Consider the following 19,058-nt stretch of genomic DNA (forward strand, 5'->3'; position numbering starts at 1 on the left):
ATTCTGAGGATATTTTTTCAGCGGCATAAACTAAGACTTACTAATTGTTTTCTTTGCAGCACCTGGAAAAGTAGCAGATAAAGTTATAATAGAAAACACTAGAGATTCCACCTTCGTTTTTATGGAGGGTTCTGAAGATGCCTATGTTGGATATATGACAATCAGGGTAAGACACTCATCCTTAAGCAGATCTAAAAAAATTATTTTAATGCCTGAACAGTTAAATACAGCATTTCTATTGTCTTCCTTTTCAGTTCAACCCTGATGACAAATCTGCTCAGCACCACAATGCACACCACTGCTTAGAGATTACCGTGAACTGCAGTCCAATTATAGATCACTGTATTATTCGAAGTACTTGTACAGGTTAGTGGGCTTTTTACTGTTTGAAGAAACACAACAAATTGAGTATGATTACTATTGGCATATTTTTATTTCTTGATGCAGGTATTCAATACAGGTCTGCAAGCCTTAATTGCCTTGAAGCATCACTATTAGAGTGACTTCTTTGTGTCCAAAGCCTCTGTGATAATATGTACTTGGTTTTCTGTTTGAATCTGTTTGGACTCTTTGGGCAGTTGGTTTGAAATTGAGAAGTGACAGTTAAATTAACATACCTGAGTTCGGTGTGTAGTTGCAGCTGGCAAGATGGGGCATTTGAAAGGGTTTACACATGGGACTCGTTCATTCAGTTTGTTGTGATACTCAGCATCAGGACCAATGGCATTAAACAGTCATGAGATGTAACTGCTAAGCTCAGCTCACTTCCAAGTGGAATGATTGGACACATTCAGAGGATGAGTGGTAGCTCTACAGGCAGAAGTGTTGAAAGACTCATTTCACCATCAGAGACAATGAGGAATTTATACCAACTGATTTGGGAAAAACCTGTAGTCTAGGTTGAGGAAAGAAGTGGTCAGTGTCTGGAAGTGAGGAGCTGCATGGCAGTTTAGTCACCAGCAGGAAGACATGACTGTTTGCAGTCACTAGACACAAGACATGGCAAGTTGAACATCTTTGAACACAGCCAGATGAAGTGGAGTTGCAGTGTCAGAAAGAAGAGGTTCAGGAGAATTAAGATAGTGAGTCTTTGCATGGAAATGGCCGTATGAACTTCCCCAAGGTCAGCTAGGGAGAGGGAACGGATCTGTGCAGCAGGCTGTGCAGGGAGGTTGCTCAGCTCAACATAAAGGCAAGGAAAAAAGAAGAGTTCTTCCAACTAGATAGAAAAACTGCATTTTTCTAGTACTGCCTGTGAAGAATACTGCAGGGAGCCATGATGAGAATGGTGGAAGGATTCCTGGTGTATGCCTTCTAGAGGAAGATGTGCTCTCTTGAAGGCTTTGGGCTATAAACCATTGCACTTGGTCAAGGCAGTTCTATGCTTTGCAGCTCTGCTTTGCATCACCATCTCTTTTATTGGAGACAAATCAGTGAATGCTCAGAGGTCTTAAAAATGACAAAAGAGGAGCAAAGGACAGCAAGCTGCTCCCAGTGTCCCAGTTATCCCAGTGTTAATGCTAATACTGGGAAATTGAAGTATATGAAGAAAAGGCCTTCTGGAATTTACCATATACCAATATTGGGGACCTTGACGACCAGTGAGAGGAATTAGATAAGACCACATTCAGCCTGATTATTAAAGTAGTTTGAAGAGCTGCATGACTTCATATTTTTGTGAAAGTTGTTTATGAAAATTACGTTTTGATAATTTTGTTCATGACCACTTTCCGTTTCTGAGAATTTTGAAGTTTTGCTCCCTCCAAGACTCTGGATTTCTGAATTGTTACTGTATTGAATTGTTGATTCTCTTCTCCAAAATTAAAATTTCTGGTCAATTTTGGAGGCTGTGTGTAGGCTATACTATCATCACTTATCGATTATCAAGTTTTATTGGCTTTTTAATCCTACCAAGCCTTGCTATTACGTACTCAAGAAGTACTGAGTTTGTGTAAAAAGGAAGGAGGAATGGCAGTCTGCCAGAAAAGGCATCCAGATAATTGACATCTCTGAAGTATTGATCCACAGGCATTCAAAACCTTTCTTAGCACATGCTTGATACCCCTTCTGTAGATGTCCAAGTTGCATTAAAGCATATTTCTACATTGTCATATGTAAAGTTTTTAATGTATGTCCTATGTAAAGCTAAGAGCTATGTAAGTGCAAGTGAATTAAGCTGGAGATTCCTGCTGCCAGTCCAAAACATCTTTTGAAATATTTTCAAATAAAGTTTAAATGGCAATATCCTGAGTCTAGAAGTTCTGTTGCATCCATTGTGTAAGAAATCTGTGTTAGTCCTCACCTCAATGGATAAAAGTAGTAGTGGATGGCAATGTTACTTTAAAAAAAAACTTTAATATTGCTAAAGTGTGTACAATCATTATATTCTGAGTAAACAAAATAAAGCTTAAACCAGTACTACAAGTGCTTTGTACTCCAAAAGGACCGATTTCACACAATCAATACTCAGGTCCAGTGAAGTGGGTCAGAATAAAGATTGCTTTAAATTTAAATAAGCAAAATGTGGTAGAGGTTTGCTTTTAGAACATCACCCTGGGTTCCAAAAATCCATAGCTCCTCAGTCTCACAAAAAGAGCTAGAGGAAGGGGAGTGAAAGCAATTATGAAATACAAGAAAAAAATTAATAACAGTTAATACAAATAGGAAATTAGGAATTGAATGAAACTGTGGGGACCTCCCTCCAGAATAAAAACACACCACTTTACTTCCACAAAGAACTTGATGAACAAGACAAGATACAACATCTGTCTAGAAGCGACAGTACTTGTGTCTTCATTTGGGGAAAAAAGTGAGTTTTAGCAGTGATGCTTATCCATCATAGAATAGAAAAACTTGAATGGCAAAGTGTTTTGTAATTTTTGTTTCATATTTAATGAGAATAGGCAGGAATGATGAATGTCCTCATCCCCTAGAGGGATAATGAAACACATTCCACTCTTGACAGTAACTGTGGATGAGATTAAACAGCTGTAAAAAGGGACATTCTAAAATAATGCAGGAGTTTAGAAATTCTCTGGCTTCCTATTGTGTATCAATGGTAACTTGAAACCTTGATGAGATGGTCTTTGTCCCTGGGGGAGGTGGCAGGGGAGAGACTACACAGGATGAAGTATGGTAGGAGTACTGCCTGTTGATCCTGGGTAAAATGATGAGGTATAAATGCAGGGGTTTGGTCAATCCAAAATTTAAAATTTATACTGAATCATATTAGTGTACATTTACAGAAAGTTATAATGGTTGCATTACACTGTTGGCATTTTTGATTACTATCTTTGACCAAAAGAAGGCAGCAGTCCCAGTATAATTATACAGATACTTGAAAAATGTTTGACATCAACACATAGTGCCTTAAAATTTTGGAGTCCTACAGAATGCCCAGAGCCTACACCAAATAGATGAAAAATAACTTTCAGGGTAACTATAATGGCATTTTTGGTGGTTATTTCAAAGATGACTTCTCGACTTGCAGAGAAGAAATAAGATCCATATTAATGAGACCTGTAGACAATGAGGACTTTACTACAGTGTTATAAATACAGTATGAGTGTAATGTAGCTACAGTCTTAAAAATAACCAGGAGGATGGGTTGCTATGACCTTCCTGGTAGGTGGACTGTCAAACACCACTCACATTAGTCTGACAAAGTGCAGAGTTACACACACAACTTGCTTTTGTTCCTGTTCCTAAGGGCTGAACGCCTCTCCTGGAAAGCTGGGAAAAGCTTAAAGAGTCACTGTGGATTAAATGCTAAATATGAGCCCTCATGTGGTTGAGTGGCCAAAAGAACTGATGTGATCCTTAGTTACACCTGTGGGAATACTGAGTAGAAGTAGAGAGATTGTGTTAACGCCTCTGCTTAGTCCTGCTTCAGAAAAAAAGTGCTCTTTTCTGGTGTCCATAGCAACATGCTGGAAAATTTAGAAACTGTTCAATGAAAAGTCATATAAGGTAAAGCAGAAAACTTCAGTTGTAGTGAAAAACACAGTGACTGCAGTTTGTTACTTTATCAAGGAGAAAGCTGAAGGATCAAACTGCTTGCACTGAACATGTGCATGCACTGGGTAGGGTGTACACTGGTACAAAGAGAACTGGGTGCCAGAGCTGGAGGAATTCAGATGAGGAATTAAAGTGTAAATTAAAAGGACAGCAGCCCTCCAGCCAGCTAACAAGCTTTATGCTGGTTTCTCAGTTGCTGGAAATCATAGTTATCAAAATTTAAATATGCTTCTACAATATACGTGTTGAAATTCCTGCTGCTAGAATTGAAGCAGGATTTAATTCAGGGAATTAGTATGGCCTGTATTATTCATAAGGTCGGACTAGACAATCAAAATAATTTCTTTAGGAATTAAAAAAAAATAAGCTCTCTGTAAATGAGTCTGTGAATTATTTAAGCATAGTCATTGTGGTGCTTTGCTAGAAGGATATATGAAAACTGGCTGAGAGAGCAGGTACGGGCTTGCTTATTTAGTGATGCCTAATTGTGGGAAACATGTGTTGCATAGTCCAGGTTCCCTGAGAGGAGCTCTTACCTTTCAAAAATCACTTTGATTTTAGTGGCTGTGGAATTTCATGTTGTCACACTTCATGGAGTTCAGGGAATTAAGCTAATCTGCTGAAGTCCTGAGCAGTTTGAGTCCTAGTTTCCTGGAAAATATTTATTTTCTGTGTTATGGTGTGGTAGCTGAAATCATTCAATGAGTTCTGTAATTCAGCTGGGAGGAGACCTGTTGGTTTCTGATGTTTATTCTGTACTTGAGATTGTCCATCTGTGTCCTGCTGAACATTGGGTAGACAATGTCTTTGTACGCTACAAAATTATTGTTTGGCCTCTTTGAAGTACTGAGTTGTGAAAATTTAAAGGGAAGCAAGAGAAGGCAGTAATTACAGAGAATTTTGTTAGATTTCTGTTGTCTTCTGCTGTGAACAGTCAGTATACAGTGGGTTTAACAGAGGGGAATAAATAAGTGAAAACTTTCATAAGCATGAATTAATATATAAGCCATTGTCCTGGCAGCTGTTTAACCTTGGCAGGGTGATTTTAAAGCTACTCCTACCATGGTTTTTACATCTGCAAAATGATGACATTAGTGTTTTCTGCCAGTGGCTTGCAGTGCTTTGGCTCTCTGCACACCAAATCTTTTTTAAATATCAGTTCACAGTAACTTTTCTTGTGAAAGCACTGCCAGACTATTTATAAATACACTATGCTTTGAAGCTATGGTAACTGTACTGTTTTCTTCCAGTTGGCTCTGCAGTCTGTGTTAGTGGCCAGGGAGCTTGTCCTACTATTAAACACTGTAACATCAGTGACTGTGAAAATGTTGGACTTTATATTACAGACCACGCACAGGTAATTTTCCATATTAATTTCTTTACTTTGATAACGTTTCTTACTGCTCTTGATTCCTGTCTTAATTTCTGTTTTTATTTCTCAGGGAATATATGAGGACAATGAGATATCCAACAATGCATTAGCAGGGATTTGGGTTAAAAACCACGGAAATCCCATTATCAGACGGAATCACATCCACCACGGACGTGACGTTGGCGTTTTCACTTTTGACCATGGAATGGTAACCTATATGTTTTCTTTTCACAAAAGAAGTGCAGATGTTGTAGAACTGAAGTCCTCAAATTTTGCCTGTCATTGGGTAAATTTGTTTTAAGAAACATGCATTTACTCATGAACATATACTTTAAAACAGGCCTACGGTTGTTCTCTTGACCTTAAGTGGGAGACATCACTTCAAAGACAATTTTAGCTGAAAGAGGTTTAAGCAAGCTTTTTGCAATTGATTGGCATCCTGTTACATTGTACTATATTGCAGTGACAAAATACCTCTTGAAATAGGATGTAAACTGCAGGCTTACATTTATACTTCATTCTTTTCCCTTTGAAATGGAACAAAAATAAGATGCTTGATGATTTAGAAATGAAAAAAAAATGCTTTGTGGAGACTTAGCCTTATTTTAATGTTAAAACTCTGAAACAAGGTACGTACACCTTCTCTGGGAAGAGGAGTTTTGTAGCAGGGAGTTAGTTGTGGAATTTTAAAACAGAATTTCATATCACAGTTCAGGCCTTCTTTCATAAATAGGTTTATTTGTGTGAGGTGAAGCTCATAATTTCCAAATACATGTACAGTAGTGAGAAATTACATTCATAGCCCTTGAAATAGAACAGATTTTTGTCTCTGAAATAAAAGGTGATTTGCTGATTTGTTTTACGAAAATATTCTGCATGTCTTTCTAAGAGTGCCAAATCATTGTTTTTCCTGCTTGAATGACACAATCCCAATTCCCCACGCCCAGCTGGCAAAACAGCCAGTTTTCTTTTAGTCACTCTTAAAATGGCAGCTCTCTAAGGATGTTTTCCATAGGGTGCAAAAGCTCTTGATCCCTAGGCGTAAGGAAACAGGAAAGGAAGACAAGAGTCCTGCTAGGTTGGGACTAAAAGGCAAGAAGGAAATGCACAGGCAGTGGAAGCAGGGACGGGTGACCTGGGAAGAGTCTGGAAACACTGTCCAGTTGTGTAGGGATGGAGTCAGGAAGGCCAGGGTGTGAATGGAACTGAACTTGGCAAGGCATACAAGGAGTGACAGGGAAGGCTTCTACAGGTTTGTCTTTCAGAAAAGGAATGGCAAAAAAACCCCAAGCACATCACCACACACCCCCACACCCCCTGCCACGAGCAACAGCAGTGACGAGGAGAAGGCCAAGGCACTCAACAGCATTTTGCCTTAGTTTTTATTGGCAGTCTGTCTTTCCACACCTCTTTAGTGGATGGACCTGAAGGCAGAGACAGTGGGAGCAGAGTCACTCCTACTGAAAGAGAAGATCACGTTTGTGACTGCCTGAGGAACCTGAATGTACAGAAGTCAATGGAACTCAGTGAGATGCATCCCAGAGACCTGAGGGAATTGGCTGATGTAGGGTCCAAGCCACTCTCCATGATATTTGAAAAGTCATGGCAGCCAGGTGAAGTTCCTGGTGACTGGGAAAAGGGAAACATTGCACCCATTTTTTTAAAAGGAAAGAAAGGAGGACCCTGGCAGGTCCTGAGACCTGTCAGCCTCACCTCTGTGCCTGGGAAGATCATGGAACAGCTCCTCCTGGAAGCTGTGCTAAGGCTCATAGAGGACAGGGAGGTGTCTGGGAACAGCCAGCAGAGCTTCACCAAGGACAGGTCCTGCCTGACCAACTCAGTGACCTGTGATGGAGTGACTGCATCAGTGGAGAAAGGAGGGGGTGTGGATGTCATGTATGTGGATTCCTGTAAGGCATTGACACATTCCCCTGCAACATCCTTCTCCCTAAATGGTAAGGATGTGGATTTGATGGATAGACTGTTCAGTGGATAAAGAATTGTTTGAATAGTTGCATCCAGAGGGTAGATGCCGGTGGCTAAATCATGTCCCTCAGTAGTCTGTACTGGGACCAGTACCATTCATCAGGGATACAGACAGTAGGATCAAGTGCACCCTCAGCAAGTTCTAACCCAGACCTGTTCGGGTTTTTGATGAGAGTTGGCAGACTGGAAATAGCATTAACAGGAAATCCACTGTGGGTAAAATCTAGTGAGGCCTTTCTCCTTTTTGCCCAGGTTGCTGGGGAGGCAGAGGTAAAGTGATCAAGGCAGTGCTAGTTGTAGCTGTTGGATTTGTGGCTTTCTGGTTTCAGTAGAAGGAAAGCAGGTCACAGGGCTGCTGATTTTGCTGCCGGCATAAAATCTTGCCAGTGGAAAGTGAAACATGGTGGGATTCTGCTGGTAGGGGCCTCTTCTCCATTCTAATAGTTACATCCCAAGGACCATACTTGTTCTGTGTTGGGCAAGATTGCACCAACTGAGAGGATGCCTTTACATCATTGTCTGTTCTCTAGAGATGATGTTGTTTGGCTGGTTTGCAAAGAGTGGTGGCAGATGTCTTTGGTTTATATTATCTGTTTGTTTGGACTGCATTAAGCTGTGTTAACATACTGTACAAGCACTTCTAATCTGCTTCGGTGGGTATGTATGTCCATATATCCCTTCAAGACTTAAACAGGCTTGGAAACATGGAGTGAAGTGATTTCAGCTATAGAAAAACTGGTAAAGGAAAGTACTTCAGCAGCTCCTGCAGGGGAGATATCTGTGTAGGCTTGAGGGTTAATTGGAAAGTCTGAGTAGGAGCTGCTTCTTGTTTAAGTACTGAAATATAAATATTAAATATATGAGTACTGAAATATTAAAAAAATAAAAAGCTGGGCTGAATTCACTTGATTAATTTTAAATAAAAGGTTATTTGATCTTTTTTTCTTACCAATGAAATGGCTGTTTCAGAGCTGTGATCAGTGTGGTATCACAAGCAAAATGGAATAGAAATAAATGTTTCTCTTTTGTTTAAGGGGAACAGTAGCACATTAAAGAGAATGTGTGAATAATATTTATCTCAGCTGCAAATATTATTGAAATATTTCATAATCATAAACTCCTTTGAAAGATTCAGTCCTCTATGTCTCAAAGTCTCCTTTGGCAGCAACTTCTACTTTTGCATCCTGTCTAGTGATAGAGTCAATGTTTATATGCTCCTTAAGTCACAGGTAGCCTTCAGATACAAATCTTATATTCCTAAACAAATTTTGTATTTTTGCTTCTCTTACTTCTCTTCTGTTACTTTCTGCAATTTTTTTTTGTATTGCTTGTGACCGTGAAGTGGGACAAGTGCATTCCAGTGCTGAATTCCTACCCTACACGTTCTTTTCCCATGGGTTTCTTTGCTGGAGTGCTGTCTCCAAAAGGTTCAAGAGTGCTTTGTTTTTCAGTTTCATGTTCCCAGACTGTTCTTTGTGTTTTGATACTTGTAGAAACTTAACTTCTTATTTCAAAACTGGCAATATCCTGACATTTGCCTTAGTGCTGTGACAAATATGTAACAAGCTGGCATTAAAAATGCAGCCTGGCATTGACAGCCCTGGGTGCCTTACCCTGACCTCTCAGGTGCCTGAGATGAGTTACCAGGCATCTGTCATAAATTGCATTTTGTAGTTGTATGCAAACAATGGAGAAGTTCCAATTTAATGTAAGAATAAGCATAATTTTACAAATTAAAGCTGAGCTCTAGGCAAAACAGTTTTCATTTTCATTGCTCCCAAATGAGAAGCTGGGGGGGGGTTCTGGTAAAGTAAAAGTGTAGCAGCATGTGTCTAAGCTGGGTGATCCATGCCTAGTTTACTCTGTCTTCTAAATACTACAAATCAGATCATTTTAAAGAAATGTGCATATAAAGTTAAAAAAATATTAAGCATATGTCAGATTCTATACAGACTACATTAAAAATCCAAATTGCCTTTTCCTGTGCATAAAAATAAAGGGTTTGTTTTGCATCTCGGATGTGATTTTCTTTATGTTGCATTTCAATTTTCATAAAATGCACTAACTCTCAAATAAAGACCCTTCCTGGGTTTGGAAGGCAAATTTTTATAAGCATGGGCAGTTACTTTTTCTGTATTGATTTCCTCTTGCCTTTTTTTAAAATTTGTTTTTCTCTTTTTTCCCATCCCTATTGGGAATACCAGAATCAATAAATATTCGGGAAATTTTAAATCTTACACAATTTTTTCTTTAAATGTATGTGTTGTTCAAACAGTAATATGAAATACCTCTGTGTTTCTGTAATGCTGTAATCTTCAAAACAGAGAAAGAAAAAAAAAGCCCTTTTAGAAATAAAGGAGGGAGAAATCCTTTGAGAAGAAAAGCAGCAACAAAATCTCATCAGTTAAAAGTTTTAACTCTAAAGCATTTCAAAGCCGTGTTTGTTAGACTAGACAACACGCAGAAAGAAAAAAGCATCCAATTTCAATTACTGAGTTAGTCTTGATGTAAAGAGTCTTCTCAGTTTTTCCAGCTGTGCAGGATCCCATCTTGGTGATCACATCTTTTTCTGTACAGTGTGTGCCAGGTGGGAACATCAGCATTATGATTGCTGTGGCATTTGTTTCTGATTCCTTTATGTGCTCAGATCTTACCAGGCTGCAGCAGTGTTCTTGCCCACACATGCTGTCAGAGTAGCTGTCATTTTGTGTCCACAGCTAATGCTCTGCCTGGGATTGTAAATAAATTTGATGTACAGAGCTGGTTTTTAATATTTAGGATTTTCAAGCAGAGAGCTGCTTGGTAGTTTTGTGGAAGATGGTAGTACTTCTTTCCACATTCATCCTTTACTCCTTCTTGTTAATTATGGGGGCTTCTTTTTCTGAGCAATCCTGGCACTGTCGGGTGCTGTCCCCTCCAGGTTCTTCTTCTGTTAGCTGTTGGATTAGAACCAGAAACCCTCACAAAACCCAAGTCAAACAGCCAGCACACTTGAAAATCCTTCTTGGAAGGAAGTGGAGGCAACATAAGGCTTGCAGTCCCTTTGTGCAAAGGAGGGGTATTGACCTTCCTGACCTCAGTAGCTGCCTGGCAGAGTCTCCCTAAAGGATCTGGGTTTGAGCTGCCCAACAGCTGGATGGAGCACAAGGGTTGGGCAGCTCCAGTGTGCTGAGAGACAAGTGGGATTAGGAGCAGTTCTGTCTGATGGTGGTAACTTGTTACAGCTGGAACTGGCAGTAAGCATTGTGTTAGCAGTGTTGGTGGAGCTTGTGGATAATAGGTCAGGGAACTCCATGCTTGGAAACACAGTTTTGGTTTTAAAAGCATACTCACTAACTTTCCAAAGAAAAAATGTTGCCTGAAGTCCTGTGATTTTTTTGGGATCCACAAGTTCATCACCAGACCTCTTTGAGAGGCTCTGTTTCAAAGGCACAATAATGCCTTTTGAAGTAGTGTGGCTCTGGTGGCTGAAAAGATACCACGGATTGCCTGGGGTCATCTTAAAGACAGAAGTCAGTATTAGCCTTTCCTAAGGGGTGAATTTGGGCCAAAAAAGTTGTTGGTATCTACAGAGAATGTCATATACGTTGTTATTTTATAATGTTACATACTAAGTTGTCATTTTAGGTAAGTTTCTCTGAGGGCTTCATTTAAGTGAAAACTTGGGAAAAAAAGTGAGTCTTTTCAGGATAAGAAGTCAAAAAGACTGCCTGTTGGCATGAAGGCATATTTCTGAGATCATCTTTGGATTTCCCCTGTCTGTTAGCATGTAGCTTCTTTGAGAACTCTGAAACCATCTTGACGCACTTAGGATTGGATTTCTTCACAGGTCTTAAAAAAAAAAAATACTCTGAATATCTACTGAAAGTAGGCATCTTCCATTTGACCTTGTTACCCAGAGGGATCTGAGGAGCCAAGCTGTGCACGTGGATAGTCCTTTTTGGAGAATTGTTAATCCATCACTGCCTTCCCTGACTGCAGTCCTCAGAGCAGGGAAAAGAGCATGCTGCTTGATTTCTTTGTTAAACTGGATGTATTTCTGATTTTTTATAGTCAGTGTTTGATGGAGTCCTGTAGTAATTCACAGCACAGTGAAATAGGGTGCTGACTGCCTAGGTTGGCAGTAAATTGAGTAATTTTCATGTGGTAGATAGTAGGAACTCCAGGCCTGAGGCATTCCTGGTAGTAGATCATGTGAGGATGGAATCCAGTTACTCTGAGCAGTAGCAGGAATTTTAGGGTTGTTTTGTTTTGTATTTGATTTGGTTTTGTTTTACGATTTTTGTTTGTTTGTTTTTGTTGGTTTGTTTGTTTGTTTGAGCTTTGGTTTTTTGTTGTTGTTTGGAGGGTGCTGGGTTTTTTAGTGCACAAGTATAACAAGTCTTATAATGAGCAGGTCTAAGTAACTAACTTAGGTGGCTACAGGAAAAATGGTGCCTGCTGGAGACAGTCTTGGGTTAGAGCTTTCAGGAGTTTGCATCTAAGCTGTCCACAAATTACATCACATCACTTGGTGGTTGTCTAACATCTCCAATAAAAGATGCTTCCTGTCTTTCAGTTTAGTTTCTGTTCTTCTGGTTGGGCAAAAGGAGCATGAAATACCATTAAAGTTCACCTTAAGAATAGGTTGAATTTGAATATTAGAATGTTCTAGGACCGTGTCAGGAGAATGCTGTGCAGGAGGTGACGCAGTTACTCAGCAAGGCTCTGGAAGTAGAATTGGTGAAATCATCAGGCAGGAAACAATTATTTAGTCAGATGAATTTTCGGGTGGGCCAGTTCATGGTGCTGCTCCATGATTGGCGTGGAAGGAGTGTGCCTGGGATAGCTTTGTGCAGTGGTCATTTTTTTCCCTGCCCATAGCAATGCTGTTTATAATGCTCTTGTTTAAATACGTTGCATTGTAGGTCTGCCACTACTGTTAACATATCTCAGTGTACACCATTTTAAAAAACAGAAAAAGGAAAATTGCAATACTTGGCCACTCAGACCAATCCAATCCTGGAAAAATCACTGAATTCCCACATTAGTATTAATTATTTTGATCAGTTGTTTCAAAGAAATTTAGCATGCGTCTTCCTAAGAAATCATGTTTTTGCCAAATGTATGTAGTTCCTGGTCTGAAAACAAGCAGGTAGACTTCTCCATAACACTGTCCTTTCTGTGTTGGGCCTGTGGGCTTTATGGCCTTTGAAAGGATCCTTAGGAGCTGCTGAGGAAACCTGATACTGAGTCCTGTTCAATGTGCTATATCTAGAGTTGCCATTTTTTCTTGGTATTCCATGAGTAGTCATAAATAGCAATGCAAACACAGTGTCTTTGAAACAGTATTTTATTTTTGGAAAAATGAAATTATATAGTGTCAGTAGTTGTTTTAATTAGCTATATAAGTACTTATATGTTGTCAATTTTGGTACTGTTTCCTTTTAAATGAGGATTGAATTTAAAGGAGAGGGAATAACCTTCATTTAGAAAAGGACTTTTACAGGAAACTGCATTTTTTTTTTATGTTTTAAGGGTTATTTTGAAAGCTGCAACATCCATAGAAACAGGATAGCAGGCTTTGAAGTGAAAGCATATGCCAACCCAACAGTGGTGCGGTGTGAAATCCATCACGGCCAGACTGGAGGAATCTATGTGCATGAAAAAGGAAGAGGACAATTCATAGAGAACAAAATCTATGCAAACAATTTTGCAGGTGTTTGGATTACCTCAAACAGTGACCCGACAATAAGGTATTGCTTTCCTCATTATTATTTTACTGCATAGAAGAAGAGATTTGATGGGGATGAAATAAGTGCACTTTAATTTAATTTCATTATGAGGAGCTGTAAATACTCCTGTATATGTAGAAATGAAATTTCTGTCTGTGTTCAGTTGAACTGCATTTTTAATTTGTGTGTGCACTTAGAGGTAGGTCTTTCTCAAAGCAACAGAACATAAATTCTTCATTTGAAATCTAAATGGGGGACAGTCCTGGCCACTACATACATATGTAGTATTCTACAGTGTATTAGAATAACTTCATAATGTTGATTTTTTTTTTTTCTTAGGGGCAATGCAATTTTTAATGGGAATCAAGGTGGTGTTTATATCTTTGGTGATGGAAGAGGCCTTATTGAAGGAAATGACATTTATGGTAAGCTGATTTGCTTGCTTTATATTGATTTCTGAGGAAAATGAATGTGTAAGTTGTATTAAATAACACTTTTGTTGACAGGTAATGCATTAGCTGGAATACAGATTCGAACAAACAGCTGTCCCATCGTTCGACACAACAAGATTCATGATGGTCAACATGGAGGGATTTATGTAGTAAGTGCAGCCTAGGACAGGCACTTGTGGTTTTTTTTAGAAATGTTGGGGAAAAGTACCCTGTGTGAAATGTTTGTGCTTACAATGCTTGAGCTTCTTATAAGCCAGCCTCATGGTAAGCGACTGAAGCTGGTGCTGCTATTTAAAAGATGAAGGCTTTTATGAATGCCACTAAATTATTCCTATTACAGAGTAAAATATTTAAAATGGAATAGATTACAGAATTTTATCACTGCTTGGTTGAAAGCTTTTTGAAAAGGCTTAGTTTTCATAGTAATATGTCATAATTTTAAAAACAAGTCTGTTCAGCTCTTTTGGAGTGTAATGTGTTTATCACTAACCTCAGAGATTTTTTTTACCGTCTTCAGGATGATAGAAATTGCAGTTGTTGTATTGAAAAAGTGTGAAATAAAGCACAGTTCCCAGCGTGTGCAAGGGCTCTGCTAACTGAACTGAAAGAGCTGTCAGGTTCCCTTAAGTAATACCAGATTTTCAGAAATATGTGTCTGTCTTTCTGCCAAAGGTTACCTAAGGTCCAGCTAACGCTGCAAGTGTGCAGCTTTGTCTCTTCATTGAGTAAATTTAGGCAGAACAGCTTCTTCCCCTGACTGAGAAAAACTGTTTGACCTCTGAGCCCAGACATGTGGTGGGGATGGTGACATTCAGAGCCATGCCAGCTTTTTGTGCATCTGGGGGACAGAGCTGGGTGTAGGTTTAAGAACCACGAGCCAGGGCTTCCATGTGAGCCCACAGCACTGGGGAGGCACCTCTCCTACCAACAGCCAGCAGACATTTACAAATACCACTGCAGAGCCTTGAAACAGAGGAATTTACATGTAGGGTGTTCTTTGTTTCATGGCAAATATTCAAAATCATCATATGCTGTTACTTAAAAAAAAACAAAGTGAAAAAGCTTACTCAAATGGAAAGGAATTATTTTGCTACAGTGAAGAAGCCAGGGATGGGAGGGATAGGTACAGCAGGAAAAAGAGTATTGGTGATTAGCTGGTTTTCTTAACTGTTAAACCATCTTGTATTTAGCATGAAAAAGGACAAGGTGTGATTGAGGAAAATGAAGTTTACAGCAATACGTTGGCTGGAGTCTGGGTGACAACAGGGAGCACTCCAGTCTTGAGGAGAAACAGAATACACAGTGGTAAACAAGTGAGTTTTGCTCTGTGGTTACAAGGGGGCCACAGAAAAGAAAGTCCTGTGGTTTTGTGCCTCATTACTTTGGAACTAATAATATCATTCTTGATGTGTTAGGTTGGAGTTTATTTTTATGACAATGGACATGGCGTGTTAGAAGACAATGACATCTATAATCACATGTACTCAGGGGTTCAGATAAGGTAACATTTATTCTGATTTTATGCCAAAACAGGCGCAGCTTGTTATGTGCTCTATTGTGTCTTTTTAGCTCTTCTTGTCATTTTGTTTATAAAAATCACTTTTTTGAAATCCAGTATGTCTGAATACTTTCTGCTTTAACCTACAAGAAAGTGACCACAGATATAGCCTGGGTATTGACTGGAATGTGTGGCCTTTGAAGTCTGTAAAGCTAATTATGTTTGCATGTTTGGAAAGAACTATATTTTGTAAGATTTTTAAGCAGTGAGATCCATGGGGCACTTCTTTAGAGGTGTTTGAGATGTTTAGCCTTGGGATATAGTAAATGACTATAAATGACTTCTTTTTAATGATTTTTAAATTACTTCTTTGCTTACATTTCACTATAGAACTGGAAGCAACCCCAAAATTAGACGCAACAAGATCTGGGGTGGTCAGAACGGTGGTATTCTTGTCTATAATTCTGGTAGGTTTGTTTTTCACGTTTCTCCAGAATTGTTTGTGTTCTGTGGTGTTATATTATCTTCTCTTTTATTATACTTTCTGATTTTATTTTTTTTTATTTTCCACCCTTCCTTCAATTTTAGGGCTTGGATTTATAGAAGACAATGAAATTTTTGATAATGCAATGGCTGGTGTATGGATTAAAACAGACAGTAATCCTACACTAAGAAGAAATAAAATCCATGATGGAAGAGATGGAGGCATCTGTATATTTAATGGGGGAAGAGGTAACTTTTTCCCTTACTGTTTTTCACTGAATGTTCTGGATAAGAGTTAAGTTTCAGTTTAAGCAGTGTTCTTTTTAAAGTGCTCTTTAGAAACACAGCTCTTGTCTTCTGGAGTGATAAAATAGTTATAGCGAACATACCCTAATGCTTTTTAGCCTTAATTACATTAGTAATACTGAAATCTGTGGGAGGCAGAGAGATAATTAATCTCATCCAAGATAACTGTTAGATTGGTGCTTAGGACAGTCCTTTTATCCCATTTGCTTTTGTAAGCTTTGCCATTTAACTGAAACACAGTATTGAATTCAAGTCATGTAGTCAAAATCATGCACCTGAGCAGTTCAGGTTTGGCCAGAGTGTTCAAAATTCAGGGGGAAAAACCTCACAGATCTTTAAGGAATCTTTTGTATATTTGTAAATTCAGAAGTGGTCCCTGTCTGAAATCCCCTGACTGTTTGTGTCCTGATACCAGCTCCTGATAGTCTGTAAATAATCACTTCCTCTAAGTGAGCTTTAATTTTAACTCAGGATTTTAAAGTAATCCTGTCCTATAACAAAAAAATGCTTGGCTTTGGCAGTCTGCTCATTTCAGAAAACAAGAAGAGATGTTAGAAGTGTTAGAAAAATTAAAGAAAAATTTGGAAAGCAGAAACACTTAGTTTTCTGCAGTGGTGCTTATGATGGCAAATTCCATGCTGTGTACTGAAAAAATACACTTCCAAAATTATACACTGAGAACTACTTTAAACCAGTATCACTGATGTCAGTGCTACTGGTGCATATTCTCCAAATGAAAGGAGTTATTTGTAGGATTGTGACACATAAGATACTTTGAAAATAATTCATAGAAAGGTTACAGGTCAGGAAATGCTCCCAAGCTCAAATGTAACATTTGTTGGCCTGTCATAGGTCTTCTGGAAGAGAATGATATCTTCAGGAATGCTCAAGCTGGTGTTCTTATCAGCACCAATAGCCACCCTGTGCTAAGGAAAAACCGAATATTCGATGGATTTGCTGCAGGTTTGTGCTGTTTAAATCAAATTTGGAAGCTTGGAGTGAGCTCTTCACAAAGCTTACTCTGAGTTTCTTTCCCCCATGGCATTCAGATGTTGTAAAAGAGACTGGGATATCCGTCAGTGTATTCTAAAAGTCATTTGAGAATTCAGAATTGTAGTCAGGGTGTATTTTACAGCATGTTGAGAATTGGCACATATTCTGTCTTGTCATTTTTTTGTGAAATACTTTTCATTATTTTATTTTAGAAGCAATTGGTAAAGTTGTCTAGTACATACTCTTAGTCACTGTGCTGGATGCTGGTACGAATATCTTATCACTGCTTTAAAACCTAGGAAACAGAGCAAATATACATTTAAAGAGATTTGAATTGCATCTCAAGTTCAACTTTCTCACTCCACAAAGTTGAAAATTTGTAAAAATGAGCATTTCTTTCTCCAAAAGAGATGAAGAATGTTTAACAGTGATTTTTTTGCAATTTTACTGTTTAATCATCACAGTTTCATACGTCTTACATTCCATTCCATTTCAACTAAAATTGCATTCTTGAGTTTTCTCCCATCTTTCTTTCAGAAGAAGCAAGTTTTCTGAGAAGAGCCTCTAAAGGTGTTGTTTCAGTGTGGTGGGGGGGAAGGATAGGTTGCTGTCAAGAGCAGTCCTGGACAAATGACTTGGAAGACACGGGTTACTGATAAAAGCTAAGAATTAAAGAAATGAATTTTAGGTGCCCATCTTGAGAACTTTAAAAAAAAAGATATTTTTAAAAGGGTAAGGTATGTGCACAAGAACTTTCAAATGTACATGAAGATGACAGCTCAAAGCACCCAAAAATCATAGCCCCTTTGAAAATAAACATGATCATAAGTACCATTTTATTATCAGATAAACCAGTAGTGTGTTGTTCCTCCCAGAAACCATGCATGCCAGATGTAGCTCTTTGAAAGGATTCAACAGCAGCATTTGAACCTGTTCTCTAACAAATTACAGTGCAGTTTTGTAGCTATGTCATTTTCCTTTTTCCCCTTGAGTTTATGATGGCTTAAAAAAAAAACCCCAACCAACCAAGCTGTAGATTACGAGAGGTACAAATGCACAACCACCAGGGATTTAACTTTGCCACTCTCTTTTCTCTCCTTTGTTCCCCTGACCCACTAAAGGTATTGAAATAACAAATCATGCGACTGCAACATTAGAAGGCAATCAGATTTTCAACAACCGCTTTGGAGGTTTATTTCTAGCATCTGGTGTCAATGTCACAATGAAAGGTGAGCCCGAGTCCTCCTGGCTTCTGTTTGGTCACTTGTTGGTGCTGGGTCTTGGGTTTTTTGTTCCCTTTGTGGCTCACAGCTGGTACCACCTTAAGCAGAGTTGTGACTAAGTAATGATAGCCACATTAAGCTGTGTTAAGATTTTTAGACAGATGTGTTCAGAGGTAACTTAAGGGTTTCCTGTCATATTAAAACTGATCAGCTCTTCTGTGTCAAAATCACTTCTGAACTGGTTCCTGATCTTTGGCCCATCTCACACTCCAGTTCTGAGTTAGTACAATGAAGAGTCTTCCTTACATATCCAAAAATAAGTGTCCAGTAAAGAAACATGCCTCACTTGGCTTTTAGGATTTAAAAGCATGAACATTCACAATCCCAAACACTTTTTTTCAGAAAATATGAACAGTTCACATACATAAAATACCCTTGTATAGTGGGGAAGTGTGCATGAAACAAGATCCTCTTGGACAAGAGGGGAATGATGGTTTGAATGCCAGACAGCTCCAGAGGTTAATTCAGGACAAGAAAGGTTCAGTGTGCAGGATTTTTACGTCCTTGCCTGTAGCTGCTAAATGCTGTCCTGTGGACGATTGGAATCTCTTAAAACACAAGCTCTGGCTCCCTCCTTCCCAGCACCTGGGCCTCCTGATGGCATCACTTGGTGCGCTGATGCTGCTGGGAGAGGGCAAAACTTTCTGAGGTGCACTTTGGGAATAGACAGATCAGGTGATTATCAAATTCACTGTGCCTTGGACACATCTTTGAAGTACTGGAGCTGATCAGAACTAATTTCCACTTCCATTGTGTTGGAAAGTACCTTATTCCTCAACTTTCCTGGGGAAAGAGCCCTCCTTTTCCTCTTTCTTAAGGGATGTGTAAAAGGCCTTATCGTAAATGAGAGGCTTTCAAACATTGGGTTTCAGGCTCCTCAGCAGAAAACTTCCACCTGCTAGAAAAGCTTGTGTGTCTCTAAGCACTTATTAACAGCCAGGTTCAAAGAGAGTA

At 39.0% G+C, this 19,058-nt stretch overlaps 1 protein-coding gene across 2 annotated transcripts in view; it reads left to right on the forward strand.

The window, feature by feature from the left end:
• The window catches only part of FBXO11 (F-box protein 11), a 68,916-nt gene that overhangs the window by 47,639 nt on the left and 2,219 nt on the right, over window positions 1-19,058 (forward strand). For both annotated transcript variants that reach the window (XM_083856521.1, XM_083856522.1), the window contains exons 8-20: window positions 60-166; window positions 255-366; window positions 5,268-5,374; window positions 5,460-5,597; window positions 12,893-13,110; window positions 13,429-13,514; window positions 13,596-13,690; window positions 14,732-14,854; window positions 14,957-15,042; window positions 15,430-15,506; window positions 15,628-15,771; window positions 16,681-16,791; window positions 17,943-18,050. In XM_083856521.1, the coding sequence (XP_083712647.1) occupies window positions 60-166; window positions 255-366; window positions 5,268-5,374; window positions 5,460-5,597; window positions 12,893-13,110; window positions 13,429-13,514; window positions 13,596-13,690; window positions 14,732-14,854; window positions 14,957-15,042; window positions 15,430-15,506; window positions 15,628-15,771; window positions 16,681-16,791; window positions 17,943-18,050 (1,512 nt within the window). The remainder of the gene's footprint in view (window positions 1-59; window positions 167-254; window positions 367-5,267; window positions 5,375-5,459; window positions 5,598-12,892; window positions 13,111-13,428; window positions 13,515-13,595; window positions 13,691-14,731; window positions 14,855-14,956; window positions 15,043-15,429; window positions 15,507-15,627; window positions 15,772-16,680; window positions 16,792-17,942; window positions 18,051-19,058) is intronic.

This window comes from Zosterops lateralis (genome assembly GCF_965231275.1).
Source record: "Zosterops lateralis genome assembly, chromosome: 3".
NCBI classification, from domain to species: Eukaryota; Metazoa; Chordata; class Aves; order Passeriformes; family Zosteropidae; genus Zosterops; species Zosterops lateralis.